This window comes from Anguilla rostrata, chromosome 5, assembly GCF_018555375.3.
Source record: "Anguilla rostrata isolate EN2019 chromosome 5, ASM1855537v3, whole genome shotgun sequence".
NCBI classification, from domain to species: Eukaryota; Metazoa; Chordata; class Actinopteri; order Anguilliformes; family Anguillidae; genus Anguilla; species Anguilla rostrata.
Window position 1 is genome coordinate 44,739,178 of NC_057937.1, and position 27,527 is coordinate 44,766,704.

General features: G+C 40.4%; 1 protein-coding gene across 1 annotated transcript; it reads right to left on the reverse strand.

The window, feature by feature from the left end:
* Nucleotides 1–458: 458 nt before the first annotated feature.
* LOC135255378 (tumor necrosis factor alpha-induced protein 8-like protein 3) lies at nt 459–27,320 on the reverse strand. Its single transcript, XM_064336466.1, has 2 exons — nt 27,073–27,320; nt 459–1,751 (listed from the first exon to the last, which is right to left on the reverse strand). Exons 1-2 carry the CDS (start codon nt 27,116–27,118, stop codon nt 1,189–1,191), a joined length of 609 nt encoding a protein of 202 aa, XP_064192536.1. The 5' UTR covers nt 27,119–27,320; the 3' UTR covers nt 459–1,188.
* Nucleotides 27,321–27,527: the final 207 nt, after the last annotated feature.

Genomic DNA, 27,527 nt, shown 5'->3' on the forward strand with positions numbered 1-27,527 from the left:
AGGCCAGTGTCTGTTGTGATCGATAAAAATCATGAGCATAATCATTCCGGAACAATTCAAGGATTCATATTAAACCTAAGAGTAATGGGAACCAGCCAGGCAAGTGCTGTGAATTTAAGCAGCCAATTGTTCTCAGTCCGTGGCCCAGTTACTGGCAAGTGTGCTCGTTAATGTGCTGTATAACATCGGCTCCAAAAGGGAATATCACTTGGTTGCAATGCAATGCTTTGCAGTGCCGTTAACAACCTCGGAGAGTGAAGTGAAGTTAGGTTAATTTTATTGTTGTACAGTATCTACCTCCTTCTTTCTTGATGCAAAATAGAGCATTAAATCTTAAACAGAATACAGTGGGTGATCATATATAAGAGCACTATGGATATGAATTGTTGTAGTATATGACTTGCGATGCAATGTATTAAAAATGAGGTGCTAGGAAAAAAGAACAGCAGCAATCTAAATCAAGTATGTGAGGAATCTTTAATAAAAGACAATACACTCTGGCATAAAGGGAGATACTGAAACAGTCACATCCAAACACTCACAACAGTCTGGGGGTTGTGGATGGTATAGATTGCTGATTCATTTGGTATGATCACAAGACATTGGCATGAGGAAGACTCTTACAGTGCTGCAACACGATTCATGTAAAATCTGGCAAGGAATTTGTGATTCAGGGTAGATGCTACATATCAGACTTCATCACACCCAGCAGTACAACAGAGATAAAAGCAAATTTACATTTCATTGTTAATTTGTTTTGTATTTTGCTCTGTACAGTAAAGATTGTAGCCACCATGATTCAAATATATCCCATTAATTGTTTCAGTGGAGGAGCTCCAACTGATAAAGCTATACCTCCGTTCACTTACATTTCAAATGAAAATTGATGCAAGGATTAAGTAATGTACTATAACCATAATTTCTTGGCACAAAATAATGAGCAGAAAGACAATGTGTACAAAATGCTGTTCAGGAACATTTACAATAAGGCTTTTCCCAGTAGCACGCATGGGCTAATTCTGAAACATGACAAAATTTCAAATTTACACTGGGTAGTGACAAATGAAAAACACACTTGTCCCTTTAAAAAAAAAAATAGAGGTCCATTAAATGCATGGGAATGTAACAGAAAACAATGTTGAGCACACACATATAAACACTAAATGTGTGAACAGAAGAATATGTTGGTTAAAGCACACCCTCATCCAGAAGTTTGTTGATACCTTCACAGATCTTCCTGAGGTAGAGTCTGTACTCCTCGGAGGGGCTGTAAAGCACGGTGAGGAACTCCACGTCGGCAAAGTGGTTGAAGACATGATCAATGCGACTGTGGGAGCGGGCGGTGAGGTGGTGCTCCACCAGCTCATGGAGCAGGTCCTTGCACTCCAGTAGCAGCTCGGAGAGAAGGTTCCGGTCAAAGGTGTAGTCCACCTCGTGGAAACTGACAACTGTCATGGCCGCTTGGTTCATCTTCTTCTTGAAGCGATCCACAGTCTCCAGCTCCTCCGGACTGAACTGGTGGTTGCGGTAAAGGATGCCGATCTTGAGTGCGATCTTGATGACGTCCTTGATGATCTTGTGTGCTTCCTTCTTGCTTTTGGTGTACTCACGGCTCACCTTGTACAGCTCATCCAGGATCTCACTGCTGGTGTCATCTGTCAGCAGGTTGGCCACCACCATGGTTGCCATTTTGCTCAGGATCTTCTTTTGGGCCTGCAGGGCCAGGCTCTTGGAGTTAAAGCTTTCCTGGCCTGGGTTTTAGAAAGAGCAGAGTAGAAAGAGTAGAGCAGTTGAGTTAGCAGTGAACACACACACGCACACACATTCACACACAACCACATTTCATTTTTTTTTGCTTCCAATCTCTGTTACGGTTGGAGGATGATTTAGCTTTTGAAGCATGAGGCTAAAGCAGATTAATTGCTGGTGAGATTGAAAGATATGATTATTATGTCTATGAAGTAGTATGAAAGAAGGCCTCAATTCTTTGTAGTGTCATGGGGGATGCAAAAAATGTAAATAATAATTTGATTCAAGACAAGCAGCAGAATCTAGAAAAGCCAGAGGATGAGCATGTTTCATGATATGTAGATAGGAAAACAATATGGGAAACAAATAAAGTACTATTTTTCTGATCTGATAACACTGATAAACAATTTTCTTACCACTGCAGTATGCACAAGGGTTAATCCTTTTTTAGATATTGAAAACATGTATTGTTTAACGTATAAATATGCCTTAATCACTATTATTAATCACTACCGGATTTTTTTGTTTGTTGAGAAAAGTCTTTATAGTATAGTATAGTATAGTATAGTATAGCATAGTATAGCAAGTTTTTACTTATAAAGACTTTTTTCTGATCTCTTTAAGATTCTTAACTATGCATAATTTTACCTTTCATTTTATTTCATGCAAATAAAGTAGCATTCCATGATATTGTATATTTAGCAATTTTGACATTTCAATGAATGATTCCAATTCAGTAAGCTGTCCTTTGTAGACATAGTACACATTACATGGCTAATATAATTAGCAGATTATAAAAATGTGAAGAACACATTTTGTGAGAAATGAAACCAGGCATCTGGTTGTGGCTTCATCTGTGTTGTAGGAGGAGTGGGTGGGAGTAATAATGGACTTTTATTTAGATACCACCCAGCTGTAAATTACACACTAAATAACACCAATTATGATTAAAACCACAGAGCATGAAACATTTTTAACTCTGGCAGAAATTCATGCTTTCCTCTCCCCCACAAAGCGAGTCATAATCACTACATTGCCATATTGGTTATTTAAACCAAATCTTTCCAAACGCCAAGCACACTCAATACAAGATATAAAAAGCAAATGTATTGAATCTAGAGTTGGAACCAAATAACTCAATTCAGGTGCTCTGGTTTCTTGGGATGCTGGGGATTTAACTAAGACTCATGATTTGGCCGTCAGCACAGAGCTGTTGTGAACTGAAGGTAGACCACTGAGAACCACAAGAGAACTTAAAAGAGAGAGAGATTTGGAACAATCTTTGACTTTCATTTGATCCCCTTAAGCCTATGACTAGCCTCCAAAATGAATCATGGAGATGATCTGAGGTCAGGATGCTGACATGGTCAAGATATGCAACTACATAGCACATGGCTAAAACATTTAGGCTAAAGCTGCCAAACTGTGGTACACACAATGTGTTTGCTTTCTGCTGAGCGACATTTGTTTTTTTTGGCATGACTGTTTCTCTGCCCCTCAGCATTTCTCTGTGGCTCCTTTTCATAATTTAACCTTTCCTAAGACTCCAAAGCAGGAAGAATGGTGTCCAACTGCTCTCATTGTTTGCGGCTGCTAGCATTGTGGTTAACCATCATTTTGTGATGGTCCTTGGATTAGGACCAGATGAAGGCTACTAGTACATTGCAGGGATACAAGACACATGCAGATGTATGGGTTGTAATAACAAGAACGTTTTTGTCTTCCTAAAAGTTTGATGGACTCAAGAACCCATCTGTAGTTGGACTTCTGCCGACTATCTCAGTTCTCCACAGACCTCAGGCCTAGGTCGCTGTCGTATGATCATGATTCTACATGCAATAATGCAGCTTTTTGAATGAACATGTGTTCTCATTTACAGTCATCCAGGTGTCTTTATCCAGTGTACAAGAAAAATATATTCTTACCAGAATCAGCAATGATGCACTATATTGTCTAGCTTATTGAGTACCAATACACAAAATCTATTCTATCTGTTCACTGAAATGTCACTGGTGCCAGCATACTTTGGTTTACTCTCTGTTTTGTAATGCAGTGTAAAATAACAATGAGATAATTCATTTCTTCTGCACAAAATGTCTTTAGTGGTTAGAATTTAAATACTGATGGTTAACCATAGTTGAAGATGGATGATTAAGTGAATTGCTAGTTGCCAAATCTGACAAGAATTTGACCTGCCTTCCAATGTTTAATTTAGTCAGGCAACCAAATCGCACTGACCACATCACGTCCCAATACCTCCCTTCCTGCAGTAACTTGACCCCTAAAATGTCAGAATTCTGTTCATTTTCAGTAGGAGGGGATTGACAACACTTTTCAGTATGTTTCTTTCCCCATACTTCTGCTATCAGTGATGTTCTGAAAGCTATAACTAGAACTTTAGAATAACTAGGCCTAGAATTCTGATTTATCATACCTATATCACAGCTGCAAGCCATTGCCTTCACAAGTGACTTGATTGGACTGAGTTGTACAAGGGTAGTTTCATACTGCTATGGCTTCTTACAATGAATCCACCACGTTGACTACAGGTTTTGCTCCTTGCCCATATTGAAAGGTCTGTCAGCTCACTAAAACACTGAAAAGGGGGTCGGTACAAAGGTAGACATACCCAATTCATAGCAATTGTTAATGAGTAAAAATAAGTCAATATTAAATTAATAGTATTTTTAATGAAGATTGCTTTGACTCATTATACTTCCAGTTCACTGTGTCACTTTCCGTAAAATAATTTCCCTATTAAACCATTTTACTATTTCAAAATACTGTATAACCATAACAATGCATTTCATATTCATCATGCATACTGAAAAAAATACTGCAACCACACAGTAAAATGTTCAGTGTTAATTAAACTCTAACATCGTACACATGAGTCCAATATGGCCCATATGTATTCTGTTAGAGTTGATTTAACGGGGCCAAAACAACAAAGATGCCTTGCCATCTGTATAGGCTTAAGCAAACACTTTCTTAATACGAGAGACAAGCCTCCTAAATTCAGAACATTCGAGACTTCACATAAATAGGAATGATTAGATTAATTCATGCTCCTATAAACAAAGTGAACTACTACTTAGTTCTATCAACAGAATAAGGGAATAACTGGAAATCAATTAACGGTAAATTCCACAGAGAGCCATGAATGCATGGACTAGTTTGGCAGGTCACGTAATAGATGGGAAGTTCCAATCCAGTCTTGAAACAGTGATGGATACTCTCTAGACAGAGGTACATGAAAGCGTTGATGGGCTGAGTATTTCATCAGGCATTTTCATGTTCTAACAAATAAACAAATCTGTCATTGCAATCTGATTCAAAAGTATGCTTTCATTTATTACGTATTTTCAAATAGTTTTTCCTTGGTGCCTGGTTGTCTGACCTTATCCTGAAGATAACATCATTACATAAAATAAAATCAGAAATGAGTATATATGTCAATATTTGAAATGTGAAACCAACAAAGGATAAAATATGTAATTGAATTTGACAATTGATCAGAGATACAGCCCAAACACAGACAAACATTTGGGGTCAATTTGGATCAATTTTAAGTGACCCAAACTTAAATTCTCCCAACCTAATGTACACTCAAATTGTAAACCGTCACAACCTACAGAAATATTCAAATGAAAAATGTACAATTCTACACCAAGCAAATGTATGGCACATACTATACATCCTTCAAGCGGATACCCATGCTGCTAGCTCCCCAGTTTTATTTGATGTTCCCCTCTTTTGTAAGTTACCCTACATTAAGACCATCTGCTAAGTGATTGTAGTGTAGTGTCATGATGTAACTTTTAAAATACCATAAAGATCCTGCTTAGACACATTTTTTACTAGATATCTGCACTTTTTCTTCAGTCCCAAATAGAATCAAATCAAATCAATCTTGCTACTGCTCCTACTAATGATCTGTCTCAGGGACAACAAAAATGGTAACCCCTCTTTTTTATAGAGAGTGTTTTGACATTTCCCCACTTTAAGAATGTAATTGAGAATAGAATGACTTCAGAAACTGAAACTGAAATTGTTTTAAACAATAGAGCAAAAAAAAAAAAAACAATAAAAACAAAAAGAGCTTAGTCACAAAGACAAAGGCAAAATCAAATTTCTCTCTCACCACTGTATCATGAATATATCAGTCAATGCATGTATGCTTTAAAAGATAATTGCAGGAACACATCACATGCCAACGTATGTACGCAAGATAATGAAAATAAAGCCACACGTCAGCAACATGATGTAGCTAAACACTTACTCAAATAGATGAAGACATAAGCATTGACAAGACCAAATTATAATTTCCTGAGCAATCTATTATAACCATCTATAGTAACAGTATCCCAAAACAGGACAGCACTATGGACTGCAGTTATACTACATGAGATGTAATCTCATCCAGCGTCAATAAACCTAAATATAATCCACAGAAGTCTATCTTTGCAAAGTGCTCAGTGTCTCTTCTTTTGATGTAATAGTTAAACTTGTAATCAGAAAACTAGTTTTGACTCCCAGTTGGGATATTGTTGTGCCTTGCGAAATATATTTACATGTCATCAATTCACTGAGCCTCCAGGTTTATAAATGGCTAATATATTTGCTATTGTATATAATTCAATAAATAACGATCAGCCTTGACTCCCTCCTCCGTTTTGCATGGACATACAATATATTCTTTAAAAATAAAACAAAGTGAAAAACGAACAATAACAAAATAACAGCGACATCAGAAGTCGCCTGAAGTTTTCATGACACAATTTGTTGCGGCCTGTGATCAGCCAAACCACAGCCAGAAGCTTACAGACTCATAAACGTAACTTGAACTTCCTTGACTTCACACCAACACAGCGATGAAGAAAAGAATGCAGCTGAGGCCATATGAAAGAGCGGTGACATGCTGTGATTTAGTTAGAGGCAATCATGAGTCCTGATACAGCAGCGGTCATCTACATCCTTGAGCCTTCAATGTAAGGAAATAAAGTGCACTGACTGAAGGCCAATGTACTGACTGAGAGTTAACCTTCTTTCACACTACAAACAGGATAATTCTGAGCTTGGACAGATGGACAAGACTGTGGTATGTCCTGATTTTACACCTTTGTGTCATTTTACTATACAGGAGTTTAGCAAAATAATATTAGAACACTGAGTCATTTATTTATGTTACTTTGCAGAACAAATCTTTGCATACATGCAATATCTACGTTATAACATTAATAAATTATGTTAACTATTTTACTTTCCTGATTTTTTAAATTATCTTAACTATATTACTTTCCTGACTGCAGTATATTTTGTCTCTCTTGACTAATACATAAGACTTTTTAACCTGTATTTTCCTCCTGTATTGTTTTATTGTATTCAACCCATTTGCTATTTTCACTGTAGATGGACTGCTGTATCCACTCTGTATGCTCATGGCCTTTCTCAAGTATTTCACCAGTCTTTGAATTATTGTCTGATCTCAGAAGAGAGATTAGCCTGTAAATTGGCCCTGAGGTTATTTTCCTCTTTGGTGGCATTCTTCACTGCCTAGTCCAGCTGATAAATGGCTGCTTCTGTCTTTTAATGATTCTTTACACCCGATTGCTGCTCAGCTTTGCAATTATTTGGACATAAAGTGACTTTGATTGCTTTCCATGACCACAGTCTCCACTACCGGACTGCTCTGACCTGATCCTGTCTTACTGTTGGATGTAGGTAGACTCGTTTTCTTCAGGCATCTTGTGTGTATGTATCCGGCCAAAGGCATGTTAAGAAATGGCTGTGGCCAAAGGTGTGTTCACTAAATGCCAATGGCCATTCTCAAAGCTTAGGCTCCCTCTCAAAAACAGGAAACCAGTTTATTCTTTTGATTTTTTTCACATTAGTATTTATTTAACAAAGTTGACACAGAGATTCGCCTTTCAAAACAAATCAGGTACAAAATAGAACAGCGGTGACAATTAAACACATCTTACCATATGATAAAACAACAGCTTCTAATATAAGGGTTATGAACAAAAAGTAGGATCTGGGATATTTTTTGAGCAGACATTACAATAAAACTAGTGCAGTCAGCAGAAACTAAAGCACTTATCAGACTAAAAGGACAAGTCAGTATTACATTCTCTTGAAGCTTCAACAGATGTAATTATTATTATAATATACCCCACTAGAAAAATGATTGGCTCTTGATGAGGTAAAAAAAAGTAATTGTTGACAAAAAAATGCTATACTTGAAGAGTGGGATTTTCGATACGCTGTCACTGCAATTTAAATGTATTTTTACACTGTCATTAATGCTGCTAATCAAAGTTACTGAGAGGTTTAGAAGGAGAACTGAAGGCTCCTAAAATGCAGTTCCTCTGAAGTGAGATTAGTAGAGGGAAGCTTTATTTAGTTAGCTGAAGTGATACTTGCTGATGTCAGTGTTATGTCCATACAATCATCCGCTGATGGGAAAAAAGAGCAAGCTGTCACGTAGAAAAATGATCCAAGCCTTTAAGGAGATTGAGTAGAAGACGAGCATTAGTCAACCAAGCTGAAAATCAGTGGCCAGTGATGATGCTAATTTTGACGTAGATATGTCTTAACACACCTTGATCTCAGACTATATCCTTGCTTTTCCTGCTCTCCATAGCAAAACCGGGCAAGGTCATTTGGACCAGGTAAAGAAATGAGCCCTGGATACAGCCACAGAGCATAGTCACCAGCTTCAGGGTCAGACCTGAATGCTAGGTGTTGTCACTGAAATAGTGGCTGTTCTGGGATCGCCTCTGTGTCCTGGGTTCAGTCACAGAGCACAGCCAGCCGGTCCAGGCTGAGAGAAAAGTAATTTCTTTCTGATAGGGAGAGTTTTAACATTATGGTTAAATACTTTTGTTGGTGAAACCAGGCGGGCTGCCACCTCAGGGGAAGAGGACCACCATCTAACACTAGATCTGGAATAAATGACATCGGCTGTCAGTCCTGTCATTTGCTATTAACGGAGAGGGCATAAATATGAGAGCCTTTCAATCCATGACAAATTCACACTCTTTACACTCATCCACTCATCAGCCTGCTGTCTGGAAATCCATCTGACGTCTGCAATGAAACTGACAGGATATCAGACCACGATATCCTGCGGACACTGCCTTTTGCTCGATGCCATGGGGATGACTTTTTATGGATGATGTTTGTCCCTTTAGATTTGTAGGGAATGGTGTCTCGGTGCTTCCTAAAATATCAACAATCACGGCCAAATTCTACAAAATAACAGCATCTTGATTGTCAGGTGTCAGTCTCTTTTTGCTTTAAAGCACTTTCAAGTAAAATGTGTACTCTGTTAAGAGTGTTCAAGTAAACAAACCAGGCCGATCTCCAAAATGCGAAATGATAATGTTTCAGAAAGCATTGTGCACATTGTGGATCTTAAATTCCAGTTTTAATGATTACTTCCCCAATTTGGAATGCTCAGTCATTTGTGAGTCTATCTTTCTGTAATGAGCCCAGAGTTCTGTAATCAGTACATTCGAGTACACTCAATATGCAGTTGGCACAGAAAGACTGCGAGCACCCGTTCCAGGAGCTTCTCTTATCAGAGAGGCAGAGAGACTTTACCACCGACTGAAATCCTCTCTGGGGTGACCCTATGGTCAATTATGTGCTTCACTGATCTGTTCTGTTAGGCCTTGGTTTCATACCAGACTGAGGAGCTTGTCACCACACTGAAACTCTGTGCGTAAGCAGCACGAGCCACCAGCAGCTCTGAACTGTCGTGCGTTCACCAAAATCCAGGTCGTGCATAGTTTAAAATAACATTCCTGCATTCAGTGTTCTGCTAAGTGGTGCACAATTAAATTGTATCAATTATATTTACTATGTTCAACATCCTGAATAGATTCTACTGGCATACTGAATATAGATGTAGATGCTAATTGCTGTATATAGAGCCAACCAAAGTGCAGTGTAAGGTTCACAATGAGAATTACTTTGGATCAGATACACATGTATCAAAGGATTTAGCACAAAAGCAACTGCCACACACACACACACCGAAATGCCTTATGGGAACTGTTTTCTTAATTAGCCCCAAAACTTACTGCAACCCCCAGGGCCTATTGATTAGAGGAAGAATTGCTTGGTCAAATAGAGACACTGTCAATGTGACTCTCTAGGGAATGTCTGACTGACAGCCCACGTTTATCCATCTCAGAAAATGTTTCTGTGCAGTACAGTAGTGAATTATTGGCATCTTGGGGCTTGTCTATCAGAGTGATGAGTGTCAGATTGGCATTTGTGTGGGTGGAGCCAATTTTCATTCTGTGAGACCATATGCTTGATGAATTGATCCACAGTGGCACTAAAATTTAAGGTGTGGGTAGATGCAAGGTAAGAGATCAGTTTTATTTAGCCATGCACTAATGCAAAATGCTAAATACATCATATGTGTATAACTATACAATAGGAATTCATAACATGCATATCTGTATGTGTACATATTTTACATGTGACATGATGATATCAAGCAATATATCTATGGGTCATTACAATTCGTTCAAGGGAACAGTACAAATACTCATTGTGCACTCGTACACACACACTCTCTCTCTATCTCTCTCGCAAAAATAGATTTGCATTTGATTTAAATGCTTGTTTACTGCAAAAATATAATACATTGAAGAAAACGTGAACCAAATGTCCCAAATAAGTCTTGAAACAAGGAGTTTTGTAGTTTCAATACATCTGATAATGTCTCTAGGATATGTGTATAGACACGTGTGCATATTAAAGATTATTTGTCACTATGCCTTCACTGTAGCAAGACAATCTTAATCCATCTAAAGATATATTCTCTAAGACATATTGCAAAGAAATATCTAAATATGCTGATATATGGTTTTACTACAATAAATATTTATAGAAGATGCATGCATTGCATTACGCGCTTTCAGAGAACAACAGCTTTTAGTGTTCTGCCGTCCCATCCTCAACTCCTCTCCATGCATCTCCTGATGCTCTATCCTTATTTCACTTGTGTGTGTTCCCCAAAAGCAACTGAGAGTGACTGAGGGCATTGGTACGCTGTCTATGCCTCGCATCACAAATGTTGCTCGGTATTGTGTAAACTCAGGGATCATGGCTATATCATGTTCAGGTCATAAGTTTAATAGTCATAATGAAAATAACTATGATATATGATGAAATGCCGAAACAGGAACTCTTAAAACCTATAAATACATGCATGTTTGTTGTACAAACAAAATGTTCAGCCAAGTATGGCCTGGAGTTATAAATTACAAAAAATGCTTCTAACATCCTGAATAAAATTGTACTGTGCCTTATTTATGGATGTTGTATGGATAAACAAATAGATTGCAGGATGATAATGTTAGTATATTTTCTTTAAAGTCACATAAAGATATATAAAATATGATCTCAGCAGCCTCTGAAACATGGCTTACTGAAGGTTACTACATTCCTCTCTGCCATTTCATAAGCCAGCTGCAGAAGAGCTGTCTGCTTGCATAACGCCAACCCCCCCCCCCCCCCATATTTCTGCATAAGCCCAGGCCCATACTTACGGCTTCACACCCTGCTTTTTACTTGTCAAATTTCACCCCTTAAAATATTATTACTGCAATTAATTGAAAAGACAAAATGGATGGCATCTGTGTACATTTCATGTACTGCACAAGAGATGTTTTTCAGCATTGAGTCATTCTTATTTATGCATGCTCTTATATGAGAGAGAGAAAGAGTGATAGAGAAAGAGAGAGAGAGTGTGTGTGTGTGTGTGTGTGTGAGTGTGTGTGTAAGAGACCAGAATGTTTTAGACCGGTGTGGTTGTGTCAAAGGTGTCATACATAGGGGCAGGACTGTTGATTTTGTTTCATATTCTTACTTTAAATGCATCCCCATTTCCAGAGGTCTGGCATCAAGAGTCTGTTTCCTCTCAACCAATTAATTATTTGCTGTTGTCCTGACAGAAACTATATTACAGCTTTGTATGTGATTTTAAAGCATTAAAGCATTAGTCTTTAATTAGTATTAGCCGCCCAGGAAGGCAGTTTTATTTTCTATTAATGAAGCGAGAGTCAAAGATTAAGTAAAATTATAACAATTAACTTGTGTACAAACAGGCAAGGAAAAGAATACAGTATGTCATTTAATTTATTCCCTGATGAGAAAAAGAGAGATCTGTTGTTCTCTGCTGTTTGCTGTGAAACTGGTTAGCAATCCTCTTCTATATTCTGAGCATTTTATCAAATGTGGCAGCTAATTAACAATATTATCCAGTTATAGTGTTGTAAAATTATTATACCATACCACAATATTTATAAGATAAGACTTATAAGTATAAGACTTATAACTATTTATAAGTATAAGACTTGCAATACTCATTGCACTCTATGAATGAGCATCCAAATAGAAAGACATTCATATTCGAGTGAGGTGAACTTATCTGACAAGGTTTGCAATTCTTATTCTTTGCAAATGTTTTGCCTGAAATTATAGAAGACCATGTCTGGATTTCAGTTTTGACTATATACAATATATGTGTGTGATAAATTTTTAATTTGTCACAGTTGATGTTGTTGAAGTAATTAACATAGTTGAATGCAAAATCCCATAATGTTAGTGGAAGGCTATCACTTCTGTGAAAATGGCTTCCTGAGATCTCTGTGAGCAAAACTGTGGTTCACGTCTGCAGCGTCTCCTCCTCACACCGAACAGCTGCAGTAACATGTGCCTCGGCTGTGGTATAAAGGAAGCCATTGTCACACCATGTCACTTTTCAACTGCAATCGCTCTTTTCTCACTTGGCAAGACCCCGCGCTGCAGCATTTCAGGCTACCAATTCTGAAATCACCCAATGACTAAGCTCCCTCTGAGTGATTCTTCAGGCTCTGCGTGGCTGTGTGTGTATGTGTGTGTGTGTGTGTGTGTGTGGGGGGGGTGGGGGGGCTGGGGGGGGTGTCAGGATCGAGGGACAGAGATAGAGTGAGGTGGAAGATAGCACTGTTAAGTACCCTATTAATAAACTATTATCAGGGAATCAGAACATGAGTTTGAATGTCTCTGTGAAGATTAAGACACTATTTCAGTACCTAACGAGCCATTGAATCATTTATCAATTAGCACATTTTTTATGTTACATGTACCTAGCGGATGACATATGAGTAGATGCTGTTTTGCGTCACACTCATCCCAAGACCTTTCTGGAGAAACGGGGGTAATGTATTTTGAAAATTTCCAACGTGGAATGTAAAACCTACAATTGTGTTCTTGCCCATTGTAAGAAGTCTGTCTCTGATGCCAATATGTCTGCTAGCCACACATTCCCTTGATCTTATCATTATCACAATACAGTTGGTACAATGGTAGAATAGTGACCAGGAGTGAGAGATTGGGAACCATTCAAGTCAACAGACGTGCTAATTCAATCACAACAGGACGGCCAATACACTATGGCCTAATTGATAGGTGTTACAAGGACCGACTACATCCGTCTTGGTATGTGTATTCAACACTACTGATCAAAGCTTCGAAAACAAATAAGAAGCAGCCTCTGGAAAGGTTCGTGGTTCAGTCTGACTCTGCTGAATCCAAGGTGTCATTCGTGCGCTTTGTCACTGCCGGTATTGGAAATAAACTTTGTACTTTTTCATCACGTTCGAGAGACGTCCTTTTTTCCTTACAACTGGCGAGCCACCCAGCGAGGAATTCCGAAAAAAAAAAAACCGGGGACACTAAGGTAAGAAACGCGGTTTCTTCTTTTATGCTGCTGGTTTGTATTTTAGGGAACCCCCCTCGTTTAAAAAAACCTAGAAAGGAGTTTTAAGGACTGGGACAGTTTGTTTGTTTTCACCATCATACTGGCAGTAAGAGTTTTAATTCCGAAGCACTGGAATTAAGAGTAACTGGACCGTGCCCGACGGAGTGTGGCACTGTTGTAACTTGTAGATACAAGTAGGCCTAAAGTAACTGGTCTTTAGAATCAATTGTGCCCGAAGCACCGGGACCTTTATGCTAAAATAGTATTCCTAAAGTAACTGGAATCCTCGACCTGTGTCCGAAGTACAGGAACAGGGTAGCTGTCGTTTATCTTAAAGCAACTAGATAATGCAACGGTTAGAACATAGACCTAAAGTAACTGGTCTGTAGAATTTATTGGTTCCGAAGCACTGGAACATAGATTCTTAAATTGGGTGTACTCTGTAATTTATCACTTACTAATTCACGTGACTAGATTGCGAATTAACGCTGGTTTGGCAATATTGTTCGTGTATTGTGTGATAGCTAACTATAAATTAGAGGATGGAAGACCTTGTGGTTAGGTACATTGCTAAACATGGCAAAAGCAGTGTGCTTGAAGGGATAGAAAACCAAGACGCGCCTTACGAGTGGGCATTGTCTCAGTTTGAAAACGATTCGAAATTACCTAAAAAAGAAAGGGAAGATTGCTGCAGCATTGCAAGCGATTCTGGCATCTTACAAAATGACTAAAAAGAGATTAGACGTTGTAGAGATAGAAAACCATACTCTTCAACAGCAAGTAGCAGAGAATGCAGTCACTCTTAAAAGCTATAAAGTGAATGCCACGCTTAACATGGAGATTCAAATAAAGCTGAGGCAGGAGGTTGCACAGCTAGAAAACAATAATCGGAATCTTATGTCGTCACTAGAAAAAACAGTCAATGACTTGAATCGTGCACAAGCGGCGTATGATTACTTGATTAGTAAATGTACCGATCTGACTCCCAGAACTCACACTAGCAATTCAGACCGGGTAGGAAAATACAAGAGAGCAGTAGATATCATGCAAGGACACATAGCAGCGGTAGGGGTACCCCTTCCTGAGGGATTAGTGGCTGAATTAGACAATGAGGATGATAAAACCAACAATTTTGGGGGGAAACCTGCATGGGGTAATTGGGATAGCTATTCGGATTACACAGTTAAGTTTCCTATGGCCCCTGTACATTCAACCACTACTATTCAGCCTGGGGAGGGGGGGCAGAGGGAACGCACAAGTACAACCACTACACTTAGGCCTCTCTCACCTGGTGACATTGAATCCCTAATCAAGAACATTGGTTACTTTGAGCCTTATAAGAGAGACCCGCTCGAATTCATTGCATCACTAGAACGTGCGGTAGATCTACACAGACTTACTGATGCTGATGCTTGTGTCACACTAATTGCATGCCTTCCACACGCCTTAGCTAGAGCGCTTTCTACTAATATACAGAACAAAAATGCAGACAAAGCTAGCAGGAAGAAGGCACTACTAGAGGTCCTGGGAACTCGAGAGATAGATTGGGAAAGAATTAGGGAAGTAGAAATGCAACAGGGAGAACACCCAGCAGCATATGCTTCTAGATTATGGGAAGCTTTCTCTGACTATAGTGGTATGCCACATTTAACCCAACAAGACCCTATTTTCAAGTCTACATTGATTGCACAGAGTGACACATACACCCGAGATGCCTTAACACTTCACATAGACTCCCATACCCCATACACAGAAATAGTTACAAAAATGACTCAACTTTACAACTCCAAAAACAACAGGTTGGTGAATAAGAAGAGATATCCAGTAGCTGCAGTTGGAGGAAGGCCTCATAATAATAGTTCACATAGGTCTGTGTCATGGAGAAATGAAGGATATGAGCCAGATTACATTAAGCAGCAAAGAGGAGAGAGCCCATTACCCTATAATTTGGATGAAAAGTTTGTTTGTTATGCATGTGGAAAGGAAGGACACATAGCTAAGGAATGCAAATCTTTTCACAATAAGGGTACTGATCACTCGAATTTGAGCCAGACACTCAGTAGTATACAGTCAGCAATAACAAAACTGAGTGCAGAGAATGTTGATTTGCAGGCAGCTATTTCTAAGATGAAGAGCAATACCACTTCACACTCAGCATAGGGGTGTCAGGCCTCCGTGCTGCACGTGGCACCTTTGTCACGTGATAGATGGGGTAGACCAATTACACAGATCGCTGTTGGAGGCCGATGCGATAATTGGTTAGTGGATAGTGGTGCTTCTTTGTCCATAATTCATTCTAATGCAGCCCCTAGTCACAGTAATAGGACTATCACAGTAGAAGGCTTTGATGGTACTATGTCTCTGGCTTCCCAATTAGATAACCTTACCTTTGAAATTGGCAAAGACAGGTTTAAAGACAAAGCTTGGCTTAGTGCAACAGGAGATGGTCGCAACATTTTAGGTTCAGACATCATGAAAAAGCGTGGTTACATTATAGATTATGGCAACAATTGCATTTGGCGCAATACTGAGTCTAAAGATGAGTTTGTGGAGATTTCCGATGTTCATGCAGTGCATGCCATAAAGAAGTCGGAAGAATATGACTTACATCCATTGCTGAGAGTTAACGATGCAGGTTTGGAGGAAATGTTAGCAAAACATAGAGGTGTTTTCGCTAATAGTAAACATGATTGTGGGCGAATAGATCGTGAAGTCATGGAGGTGAATATACAAGGCCGTGATCCTCCGTCACTCCACCAATATAAGTACCCAGAGGAAGCAAACCCTTATATTCAATCTACAATTGAGTCTCTTTTGCAACAGGACGTCATACGACCCTGTCTCTCACCAGCAATGTTCTCCATATGGCCAGTTCAGAAACCAGAAAATTCCTGGAGGCTTTGTGTTGATTACAGAGAACTTAACAAATGCACCCCTACCTGTGCTCCAGTAGTAGCTTCAACACCAGAAGTACTAGCATATTACAAAAAAAAAAAAAAAAAAAAAAAAAAAAAAGGGGGGGGGGGGTTATAACTATTTTTGTTTCTCTTCTCTTTATTTCAGAAAACCAGCATAAATATGTGGGAGACCCTCTTGACTGTAATGCTACCGGTGATGGCGATGACACAAGAGTGCCCAGAGCAGCGCCCAGCACCTCTGTCTGGGATAATTGCAAGACCACATCAGGGCGCCCTGAACAACAATGTCCAATGGGTCCATATTCCAGTCCTGGTGAACTTGACAGCATGGTCTCCAGATCTGGATGAGTACTGCAAGGGGGAGAGCAGGACCCAGTACAAGGACCTCATGACAACAGCATTCCTGAAATACCATGACATGGTGGCTGCCAACTTCCAGAGCGACAGCCCAACCCCCACACCTACCAGACAAAAACTGCTTGGGTTCCTGGATGGTGTTCTAGGAGCTACGGGAACCGGATTAGGTGTTTCAAATTGGATGGATACCCTACAAAGGAAAAAGAATGAACTAAAACTGAAGGAGTTGATTGCCACTCAGGTCCTACAGCGTGGTCCATTGGGCCCTACCATTTTCCATATGTAAATACCACACGTCACATTTTGTCTACTAGGCCTGAGGATGAGTTAGGATTTGTAGAAGAAATCCCAGAATTTGATTTTGAACTTGACATTTAAAGCCGCTGTATGCATCTGTTTGATACTGATTTTGATTCAAGGTGTTATGATTTGTTGTATGTGTTCTGTCCTAAACCGACAAAGACTTATATTTTGTAAAGCAGTCCCCTTGGCTTGGGTAGTACCCAGTCTCAATATCTCGGCCGCTGACTAATTGTTATAGTTTATTATTTATCAGCATGGCACCCAGGTTGTGGTGGTGATAACATCCACAGGGAAAGCAGAGGCAATAGCAGGCAGCGCTCAGAGTAAGACCAGTGGAATGAGGTGTTGCTCCAATGACGGGTAAGGTTCTCCGCGTGATAGGAGAGCAACCTAAGGCAGGACAGCACCGCCACTGATGAAGACTATGTGCATGTGATGCTTTATTGCAAATAAGCATCAAACGGGGGACTGTAAGAAGTCTGTCTCTGATGCCAATATGTCTGCTAGCCACACATTCCCTTGATCTTATCATTATCACAATACAGTTGGTACAATGGTAGAATAGTGACCAGGAGTGAGAGATTGGGAACCATTCAAGTCAACAGACGTGCTAATTCAATCACAACAGGACGGCCAATACACTATGGCCTAATTGATAGGTGTTACAAGGACCGACTACATCCGTCTTGGTATGTGTATTCAACACTACTGATCAAAGCTTCGAAAACAAATAAGAAGCAGCCTCTGGAAAGGTTCGTGGTTCAGTCTGACTCTGCTGAATCCAAGGTGTCATTCGTGCGCTTTGTCACTGCCGGTATTGGAAATAAACTTTGTACTTTTTCATCACGTTCGAGAGACGTCCTTTTTTCCTTACACCATACATGGTGTTTACGGAGAAGCTACAGTACCTTCAGTTATTTCTGATGACGGTCAACAAACAAATATGCTGATGCTGTTTACGAATAAGCTTGTGTCTGGCAGGAATCTTACCCACCAGGACCATGTTACACAGCTTTAGGGTCATTTAGCTTCTCTTCATATGTCACAGAATACCTTATTAGACCACTAAACCTATGTGCATTCTACCATCACCCTTTTTAAGTGAAAAAAACTACAGTGAGACTGACAACAATATATGTGAATAATCCCTTTTATTCTTATCTCAGGGAATATACTAATATACTATGATATAATATATCTGGTTTAAAGGTAGAGCACTGTATTTGTTATTTAACCTCAATGTCTCTTTTTACAACTACAATGGCAATTTGGTATGTGTTTTCAAGAGAAATTAATTCAGTTAACAACATTTAACCTCTATGTACCATATGGATGGGGACATCATTTGTAGGAATTGTAATCACAGTCTGTTGGACACGTACACTAATTTTAACTCAGAGAATTCACTTGTATTACATGAACACTTTGGAGAATGGATGCCCGATAGTTTCTCACTGTGTAAGGGAATGCTTTGCCCTGAATCTATCAACCTTGCTCATGCAGGGATACGGTAAATCACACTGCCCAAGGTGATAGCTTGGCATTGATAAAAATGGGAAGTAAAGCCTTTCTTCTACCAAGACTTACTGTGAGTCTGTACCATCGGTGCCATTGGTTTTTCTTCATCCACATTATTTAATGTCTGAAGGATTTTTATGTGAAGCACAATAACCCTCTCAATGACATCCATGATGTCTAAATATAAATTCACTGTTTCTGACTGGCTGAGCTCAAAGATTGCAGTGTTTGGAAAAAGAGCACAATTTGCCAAAAACATTGTATCACATGATTGTGCACATCAAGGTCCTCAACTATTTTGTCTTTGAAAAATCTATACTCCAGTGCTTCTCAACTAGGTTCACAATAATTTTGTATAACCTTATACTATGATGTGGAATGTTAGTAGTCACTGTCTTATGTTCCTGTCTTTTCCTTGTCGTTCTTTTATTAAGGTCCATACCTTTTCTTATGGGTACAGTGTTAAGAGGTATAATAACTATGTTTTAAACATATAAGGGTGCAATTTAGTTTCATGCTGGCAATATCAGCTGCACTGTACAGGTTTAAATACATTACCCTGACACAATGTAACCTTAAACTCAAAAAAAAATGAAACAGCATTGAACAGCACTGCTATTTCATTATAATGCATGATCGAAAGTATGCTAATTGTAGTGCCATGAATTTCCAGCAACTACTTAAGTTACATAAATTCAAAATGCTGATGCATAGAGAATTTGTTCCAAACACAAACACAGTTGACACCGTGTACCACATTTGTGGCTAAAACATTTTGACAGTCTACACTTTTTTTGACAACAAGGTAACAGGGCACCATCAGGAGTGCCCTAGTGTGTTTCTTTTGCACCTCTGCACCTTGAACTAATGCACTTGTTGTACGTCGCTCTGGATAAGAGCGTCTGCTAAATACCTGTAATGTAATGTAATGTAATCAGGAAGTCAATTAATCACAGGAGTGCTTTGGGCAGGTGGTTGTTAAAGGGGTTGGGTGCCTCCTGCATGTTTCACCTCTCCATTCTACCTTAGAGACCTAAGGTTTCTGGAGGGAGTAGAGGGGAGCCAAAGTGTCACCCCCAAATTCTCCAGATCATCAAGGCTGGTCTTTAGCTCCCTTCAACATCAAACTTTCATGTCTGAGCAGATGACGGCCCCGCCCGGCTCCGCCTCGGTTTCCTGCCCTCATCCCTGACCACCGCTGAGCTTGCTGTCTGCCATCTGACAACAGATCCTGGCCCCCATGCAGCAGACATCTCCCCTCTGCGTGTGGGCAGACACGCCCCACGCCTGCCCCACGGGCTGAAGTCTGTCTTCAGCTTTGTGTGCGTCAGCCACCTGCTCCCAGAGCTGGCCTGTCTTCTTGTGTCGCTTTACCATTGTCAGCCATTGTTCCTGCAGTTGTAGAGAGGCGAACGGCCTTTGTGTCATGTGACAAGCATGGCGACGGGTCTGTGTAGTATGGCAAATGTAAAATGTCCGGTAATGTATTTGCTCTCTTCCAGATTTCCTCTATTACTGCATATTTGTCCCACTGAATGGTTTCTGATCTTTAGTCAAAATGTATTATTAGACGAAGAGAACCTGTGTAAACACAAAACTTATTTTTTCCCCCTTAAACTTAACAACTGGTTGCCCCACCATTAGCAGCAATGACAGCAACCAAACACTTCCTATAATTTGAGATCAGTCTTCCTCATATCACTGTGGAGGAATTTTATCCCACTTTTCATATATCTCTCTGTCACAATTGGTTATAGTGATAAAAGATATTTTCTGAAACTGCTTGGTTAATCTGGTCTCTGAGCACATGTAGTAAAGAGGAACTGAACCAGAGAGCTGCCCTAGTCAACATTTCTCTGGTCTGACTGTGAATTTAGAACCCCATGACCAGACAATGCATGTAGGGACAGTTCTCTTTGGACATGTGTAGTGGGAGACACCTGAGCTTTAGAATCTCTAGTCACCCCTTTGCTAAAAAACAACAACTCCCTATTCCATTGTGTCCAAAGGGATATTGAAAAGATTTTAGTGAAGTTCCAGGGTCTGATTTTGCATGGGTGCAGTTGCAGTAGGACCCTGGCTATGTTTACTACAGGGTCCTAGCTGTGTGTATTGTTGGGTCCTAGCTGTGTTTACTGTATGGCTCTGGAAGTCTTATATATACTTTTGCAGCATATAGTACGAGGTTTTGTACTAGGTTTCTGTCCCTGAAATGGAAGACCGTTTTCTTCCTGTAACAATAGAGTGTAATCGTATTGCCTCCTAAAGTGAGCAGCGATGTCTGATGCTTTATTCATGTGGGGTGGGGGCAGGGTTTGGGTGGGGGCACCGAGGAGTGTTGTGTTTCCCAGCCCACACCCCCCCCCCCCACCCCCGGGATTTTCCGTGGAACACAGGAAGTCATTTTTCTGCCTCTCTACTTTTAAACATTTTGCCACTCCTTAGCATCTGAATAAAAACAGTTTTAACAGCCTTCCTTTCCATTCACAGAGAATTTGATGCTGGTTGGTAGAAAGGAGCTGAGCTGATCAAGAAGCCCACGCTCGTACTTGAAAGCTTCAGCTTTTACGATAAGTTTAGGGTTGGCTTTAATGATAAGTTTAGGGTTAGGGTTCTTTTGCTGCCATGGTATTTATTCTAGCGCCGAATGTCCTTGGCTAACCTGAATATTTCCACTAATAAAGCAGTTAAGAACAAAACAGTACATCTACTGTATACTTTTAATGAAAACAAAAATGATAGCCCTAACAGTCATTCATTACTGCATATCTGTTTGTTAGTATGAACTTCAGTGTAAGCCCTAGTGGTCCCTCTGAATAGACACTAAGTATTATAGAATAGTGCGTTTTTTCCTGCTCCAGGCTTGGCAGAGCTACATTGTGTTTCACTTTTTCCAGCTGAGAGATGTGGCTGCTCACCCAAAGACATAGCAAGAGACGCCAGTCTGCCTGCACATGCAGATCTGCAGGAGGGCCTGGCTCTCCCTGAGTGACGTACTGCACACCTACTGTGCGTGCACACTATTATAATCATCTGCTGTGCTCAGGATTTGTATAAATGCTGATATTTGGATACCTGTCTGCGTTGACACTGGGGTTTCTGTTTGTGCCGTGCTCGCTATTTCAGTCTGTGCTGTGTTTGGGAATTCTGCCTTTGCTGTGATTGTGTTTCCGTCCATGCTCTTTTTTTGTTCATGTCATGCTGTAAGCAATGTCTGGGCAACCCTAACTGGATTTAACAAGCACCTTTTATCTATTATCAAGCATAAGGCTTCTGTCTTTACTGCTCACAATCTGTTGAATGATCTGACCTTCTGCTGAACTTCCTTGAATTGGTGGAATGTGGAACTAAGGTAACTTTTTATTGTTACTCCCATGTGACTTCTCTTGAACTCCAAGGTCAGGTTTAATGAATATACATGAAGACCTACCATGCCAAGCACAGAATGTGCTTTTGCAATTGGAGTTGTATGATCTCCCCAAATTATTCTGCCAAGAATGAGGAATGATTATTCCCCCAAATACAACACTCCTACGGCTCTATTTATAACTTTGTTTCTATGTATAGTAAATTCAAGCTGAACCTTTTATAATCTATTCCTTACAGATCCGTGGGAGTATTACCATGCTTATTTGTTGTTCTCCTCTAAAACTATTTATATGATGCCTTGTCAAGTGGAATAAATATTAGATTTGTCCTGATTAATCCTGTGACCTGGGTTTGTGAGCTATACTTCATCCCTAGGCGAGCCTGCTGTAGTGTATGTCTCTATGATGTCTTCCTCCAAGCAGACATATCTTTTCTCTTAGTGATCATGCGGGTCAGAAGTGCCTCAGCTTTCAGGGAGGCCGAGTTTCCTTCCATGCAGCCTGAGTGTCTTCATTTATTGCCCCCTTACATCCCTCTCACCCTGGATCTCTGGGGGGACAGGCTAGCCTGCGGTCATTTTTCTGGGGGTGGGGGTGGGGGTGATCTGCGGCCTGCGTTTAAATTCAGGATGTTACGTGGAGGACTCAGGCTCCTCCGGTTCCCAGGGAATCATTCAGAGCTATCGCACCGTGGCCCCGAACGGGGGAACGGAGTCTGACGGGAGCTGTGATGTAACAGTGAGGGATGAATGAATCTCAGGCCTCAGTGCCATTTCAGGCCCAGCGAGAGACACGGAGATGTAGGCCTCCGCCAAGTCTCAGCATGGAACATCATTTCCCAAAAAGCTTTCAGTTCTGCCGTTGCAGCTCATCTCATAACTCATGCCTGTTTTTGGTTTTTTGACCGTTCATTTAGATAATGCTGTCAATGGCTGCAGTTGTGATTATAAAAGCAGTAAATTTCAAAAGTACTTTCAAAACCTGCTAGCTCAGTACAAAAAAGGCCAACAAAATTAAATTAAAACCGATATATTTTAGGCGTGTGTGTGTGTTTCTGTTTGTGTGTGTCTGTGTGTGTGTGCATGTGAGTATGTGTGTGTGGGCAAGAGAGAGAGAGGGTGAATATGTGCGCATGTGTGTGTGTATGTGGGAGAGAGAGAGAGAGTATGTGTGTGTGTATGTGTGTGTTGGAGAGAGAGAGTGTGGTGCATGTGTGTGTGTATAGGAGAGAGAGAGAAAGAGAGTGCACTTGTGTGTGTGTGTGTAGGAGAGAGAGAGACAGAGAGAGAGAGAGAGAGAGTGCGTGTGGGTGTGTTGGTCAGTCCCTCTCTGTCTATCTCTCTGCTGGTCACAGTAAGTACAGTGGAGTTCTCTCCTCCTGGGGCTCCCAGCAGCCCTGGGGAGACACAGGCTTTCAAAGTGCCAAGTCACACTGCCGACCCAGCCATGCATTGCTGATACAATAAAGGCAGACGCAAACGCATATAAATAATATGCTTTTCTCAGAAGGACTTCGCCTCTGTGACAAAAAAAGCTGGCTTCAGTTGCATTTATTTCATTTGTTTGCCTGATATATTCTTCTCACTGATGGGCTGAGCTGTCGAGCTGTTGCACGCTTCGCCCTGCGTCATTCCCACTTCCAAATGAGCCTGTGCCTATATAGGAAATGACTGTGGTCACATTACCCAATGCCAGTACAAAAATAGACTCAATAAAATACCGGTTTATTGGTGCCCCGTAGGATGAAGATGGTGCTGTGTTCCTGTGTCACCTGTAGTCCAATGAATCTGAAATGTATTTTGTAAGTTTCAGTAATGCCCAGCCTCCCTCTATGAAGCTTAAATGGTTTTTCTTATTTTTTCTCAAATAGTTCAATAAATGGCAGAAAATATTCCTGGCAGAGTCAGGGATTGCCAAACGCTACCAGCAGAGTGACTTGTTAAGCCTGCAGAAAAGCGTGCTGGGCCTCATGGCTAAAACTCTTCATTTAATATATCAGCAGAGAAATAGCTGCTTTCTCCTGCCTCATCTTTTCCAGTTGGATGCTCCTTTTCTAGGGTTTGACAGATTTTCCAGTTTCCAGTTTCTGGCAGCATATGCTTTCAATTGCCTGGCACATGGCAAAACTACATCTGTGAAGCAGATTAAAAGACCAAGCGGAGACACATTGCGAGTATACCGTACCAGACTTTCAACCCGCTGACATTCGCCATAAAAGTGTCACCAATATGGTGCTTATTTCATGTGTTATGATTAGTAATTTATTTAAGCACTTGATTGGGGTGTCTCAGTAGCTCGGTGCCAGGTGCTTGCAGTGAAATAAGACTCCTGAGAGGTCTTCGGCAACCTGGCGCCCGATTAAAACTCACCTCCCTCAAACGCGTCACGTGGTGCGCGAGGGGACCTGTCATCACATTACGGGGCAAACGGCGGTTTGTTTTAGCTAGACTTCTGGAATGTGACCATTCCGTTTCACCACATGACTGACTCTCTGAGGCCTCCAGTGCTACTATTCTCAAAGGAGGAAAAGTCATCTTTTCATTGGAAAGAAATACTTAGCAAATTATCGGAAAGACTGTGTTTCAGTGCGCCATTTCGGTTTTAACAGCAACCTCAGTTTTATTTTTAATTTCTGTTCAACATTAGACAGAAAGACCAACATATATCCAGTTCAAGACACAGCTCAATATAGTAATAAACTATGCTAACTCGATATTCCCACTGGTAATGGCCCCAGCTCCCTGTATAGCCTAAAATGCAGCATCCCCTGATATGATAAATTATACTTAATAACTATAACATACATGTATAGGAACATGCAGAGACAAGATATACCCTATTTCCTGTAAAATAGAGTACAGACCATGTTAATCAAAACAGATTTTACTTTGTACCTTATGTATCCATCACAATTATATCAAGCTTCATTAAACACCATGTTTATGTTTTCAACTTCACATAAAGAATTCAGAATATGATTTTTAATCTAAATCTTTATCATGAATTTTGCAGTCACTATTATAGATGAGAAGGTGCTGCACAATTTTCCATTTTAGGACACAAGCCGCTATTTTTGCTGTCTGTAGTGGTTAGATTGAATTCTTGCAGTGGTATTAACTGAGCATGCAAGTACGTTCTGTGTATTTAAAATCACTTTAAGCCATTTTATCAAGTTAAAGAGGGTTATACAAATAAAGGTTTTTCAGCAGTCTTGATAAACCAGTTCATTTGAAGTTACTGTCCTTATTTCTGTACAAGGCCACATTAACAATGTCAAATGGACTCATTTTTAAGGGCATAGGTAAACCTTTCAGTGTTTACTCAGAATGAAGAATGTATCTTCAGCAGTGCTTCATATTGAAGCCTCATATTAAAGCATATCTGCCTGGTTATTTTTGTTGCATATTTATGTCATTGCTAATATGCTGTAGACGCTCGCCAGAATAGCCTGTGGTGTCTCTGTGGATAGTCAGCATCCTAACACCTAGTCTGAGAATGAAAAGGAGTGAGGTGGTAAATGTGAGATGCAGACACACAACAGCCCCTCGGAGTTCATGCTTAAATGGCAGAGAGAGTCAATCATATACTGTACCCAAGCAGTCTAATAAGAAAGGAGTTTGATATGACCCCTCTTGCATCTTTTGAATAAGGCACCCAATAGATAACCCTCACCAAGTATGGCAACAATTGGTTTATAGTAAGTAACCACACCTAATGCATCTGTACACCCATAACATCTGAAGGGGACTTTTTTTTTTACACAAAGACCAGCATTCAGCTGAAAGATCACAGCTCTTGCGCTCAGCCAGAGCTTTGAAGGGGATTAAGATGCCGGAGTGTGAGCTGAAGGTATGGGGTGTAATGATGTCACGCTGCTTACCATGCTGTAATTCAATGCTGCTGCCTTGCTTAGTCAAAATGTAGATTAACTAACATATTTTAACTCTAAACTCTGTCTCACTTTCAGTAGAATGGCCAAGCACTTAGGAAGGTTGCTTACAAGCTAATGTAGTAATGAAGCCCTTTGATGTGATTTTTTATTGGGGGAGTGGGGGCACACAGCCCTATTAAGCTTAGTTCCCCGCTCCCAATAACATGATCCTCTGGACCTGACTTCATTTTAGGGAATTTAGATTTTTAGGAATTTGGGGAATTTTGAAGCGACTAATGTTGATAGAAATGTTCATAATGTAGAGGTCCAGTGGTGAATCTTTCCTGCTGTTTGCGATCACCTGTGAATACTGATCCACAGCCATCTGTGTTTATGCACTGCCTCTTTGCAGATGATTACAGCCAAAGGACTGGTCTTCTGGAATTCCCCCAAGCATTCCTGTATTTTCTCCTCAATAAGATAAGCAGTAACGTTATGACGTCTTCTACTAGATATCCGCAAGGTTTCAAAGGCTTTAACTTTATGGTCTCCATTCTGATCAATTAAAAAAAATCTGTATTATGCTTCACAGTGCTAATGGGATTTTACACATGAGAGGTCTGACTATCCAATCTGTCTATTTCAGTAGACCAAACGTTTACTATGACATTCCACCAGTCTGATCAATTACTGCATTTTGTAAATTGTTCCAAATCCTCACACATTACTGTTTTACACATGACTAACACTTTTTGTGTCTGGAGATTTCTTGCCATTCAAGAATTCTTGCTGGACATACACAACACCACAAAAATATCTCGCAAACTCCGCTGGTAAATCTCTGACGAAAAACCCGTAAACCTTGGGAATATCATCTTCACCTTTCACCGAGGTTATAAATCTTTACTGCTTGGCTCAACCCTTTTCAGTTCCAATTATAAATCTCACAGGAGCACGTTATCACTGAAATAGCTTTGTCTTCCACAAATTAGAAGGCATTCGCAAATGCAGCATGTACCCACCACAGTGTGGTGTGCAGCTAAATAAAGCAAATTAAAATCCCAGGAAACCTAATGTGCTGCTACAGAGCTTGACAGCATGTGCCCGAGCTTGCCAAATCCATTCCCTAATGTTGTGCTTATAGTCAGCACGGATCAGGACGGCAGTGGCCTGCCAGTGAAGACCTGGATATGTGAAGTTTTGATTTGAAATCCCCCTTACCTGGAGAGAGTTCTCCTTCACTCAGCTCTCCGGAATCAGAATCCATCTTCCCCCCGAGGACCTCTCTTCCAGGAGACGTGCTTCTCGACTGGGATGTTGAAACTGTTTTTTTTTTTTGTGTCTAAGGAGAAGCAGCTGTGGTTAGAATGGAACTGGCAGGGAGGCTGCCTGCTACTTAGTAGGCTCCCTTTCCACTCACCACTCGCTCTCTGTCCCTCTCTCTCTCAGCTTGGACTCCCTCCCTTTAGCTTTCTCACTGCTCTGACTCTCCTCCTCCCCCCTCTCTCTCTCTTGTTCACTTCCTCATATGTTCCCCCGTTCTCTGCTTCCCCGTCTTGTTTTCTCTGCCCCACACTCTCTTTTCTAGTCTCTCTTCCTCTTTACTTTCCTGCTGTCTCTATTCCTCTTTCCTTTTCTTCTCTTCTCACTTCTTTTACTTTTCAGTTTTTCTGATT

Bases quoted from the DNA above. Each gene is read 5' to 3' on its own strand.
- LOC135255378 (XM_064336466.1), bottom strand. From the start codon at position 27,118: ATGGATTCTGATTCCGGAGAGCTGAGTGAAGGAGAACTCTCTCCAG. The intron at 1,752-27,072 runs GTAAGGGGGATT...TCTAAAACCCAG, and splicing joins TGAAGGAGAACTCTCTCCAG to GCCAGGAAAGCTTTAACTCC.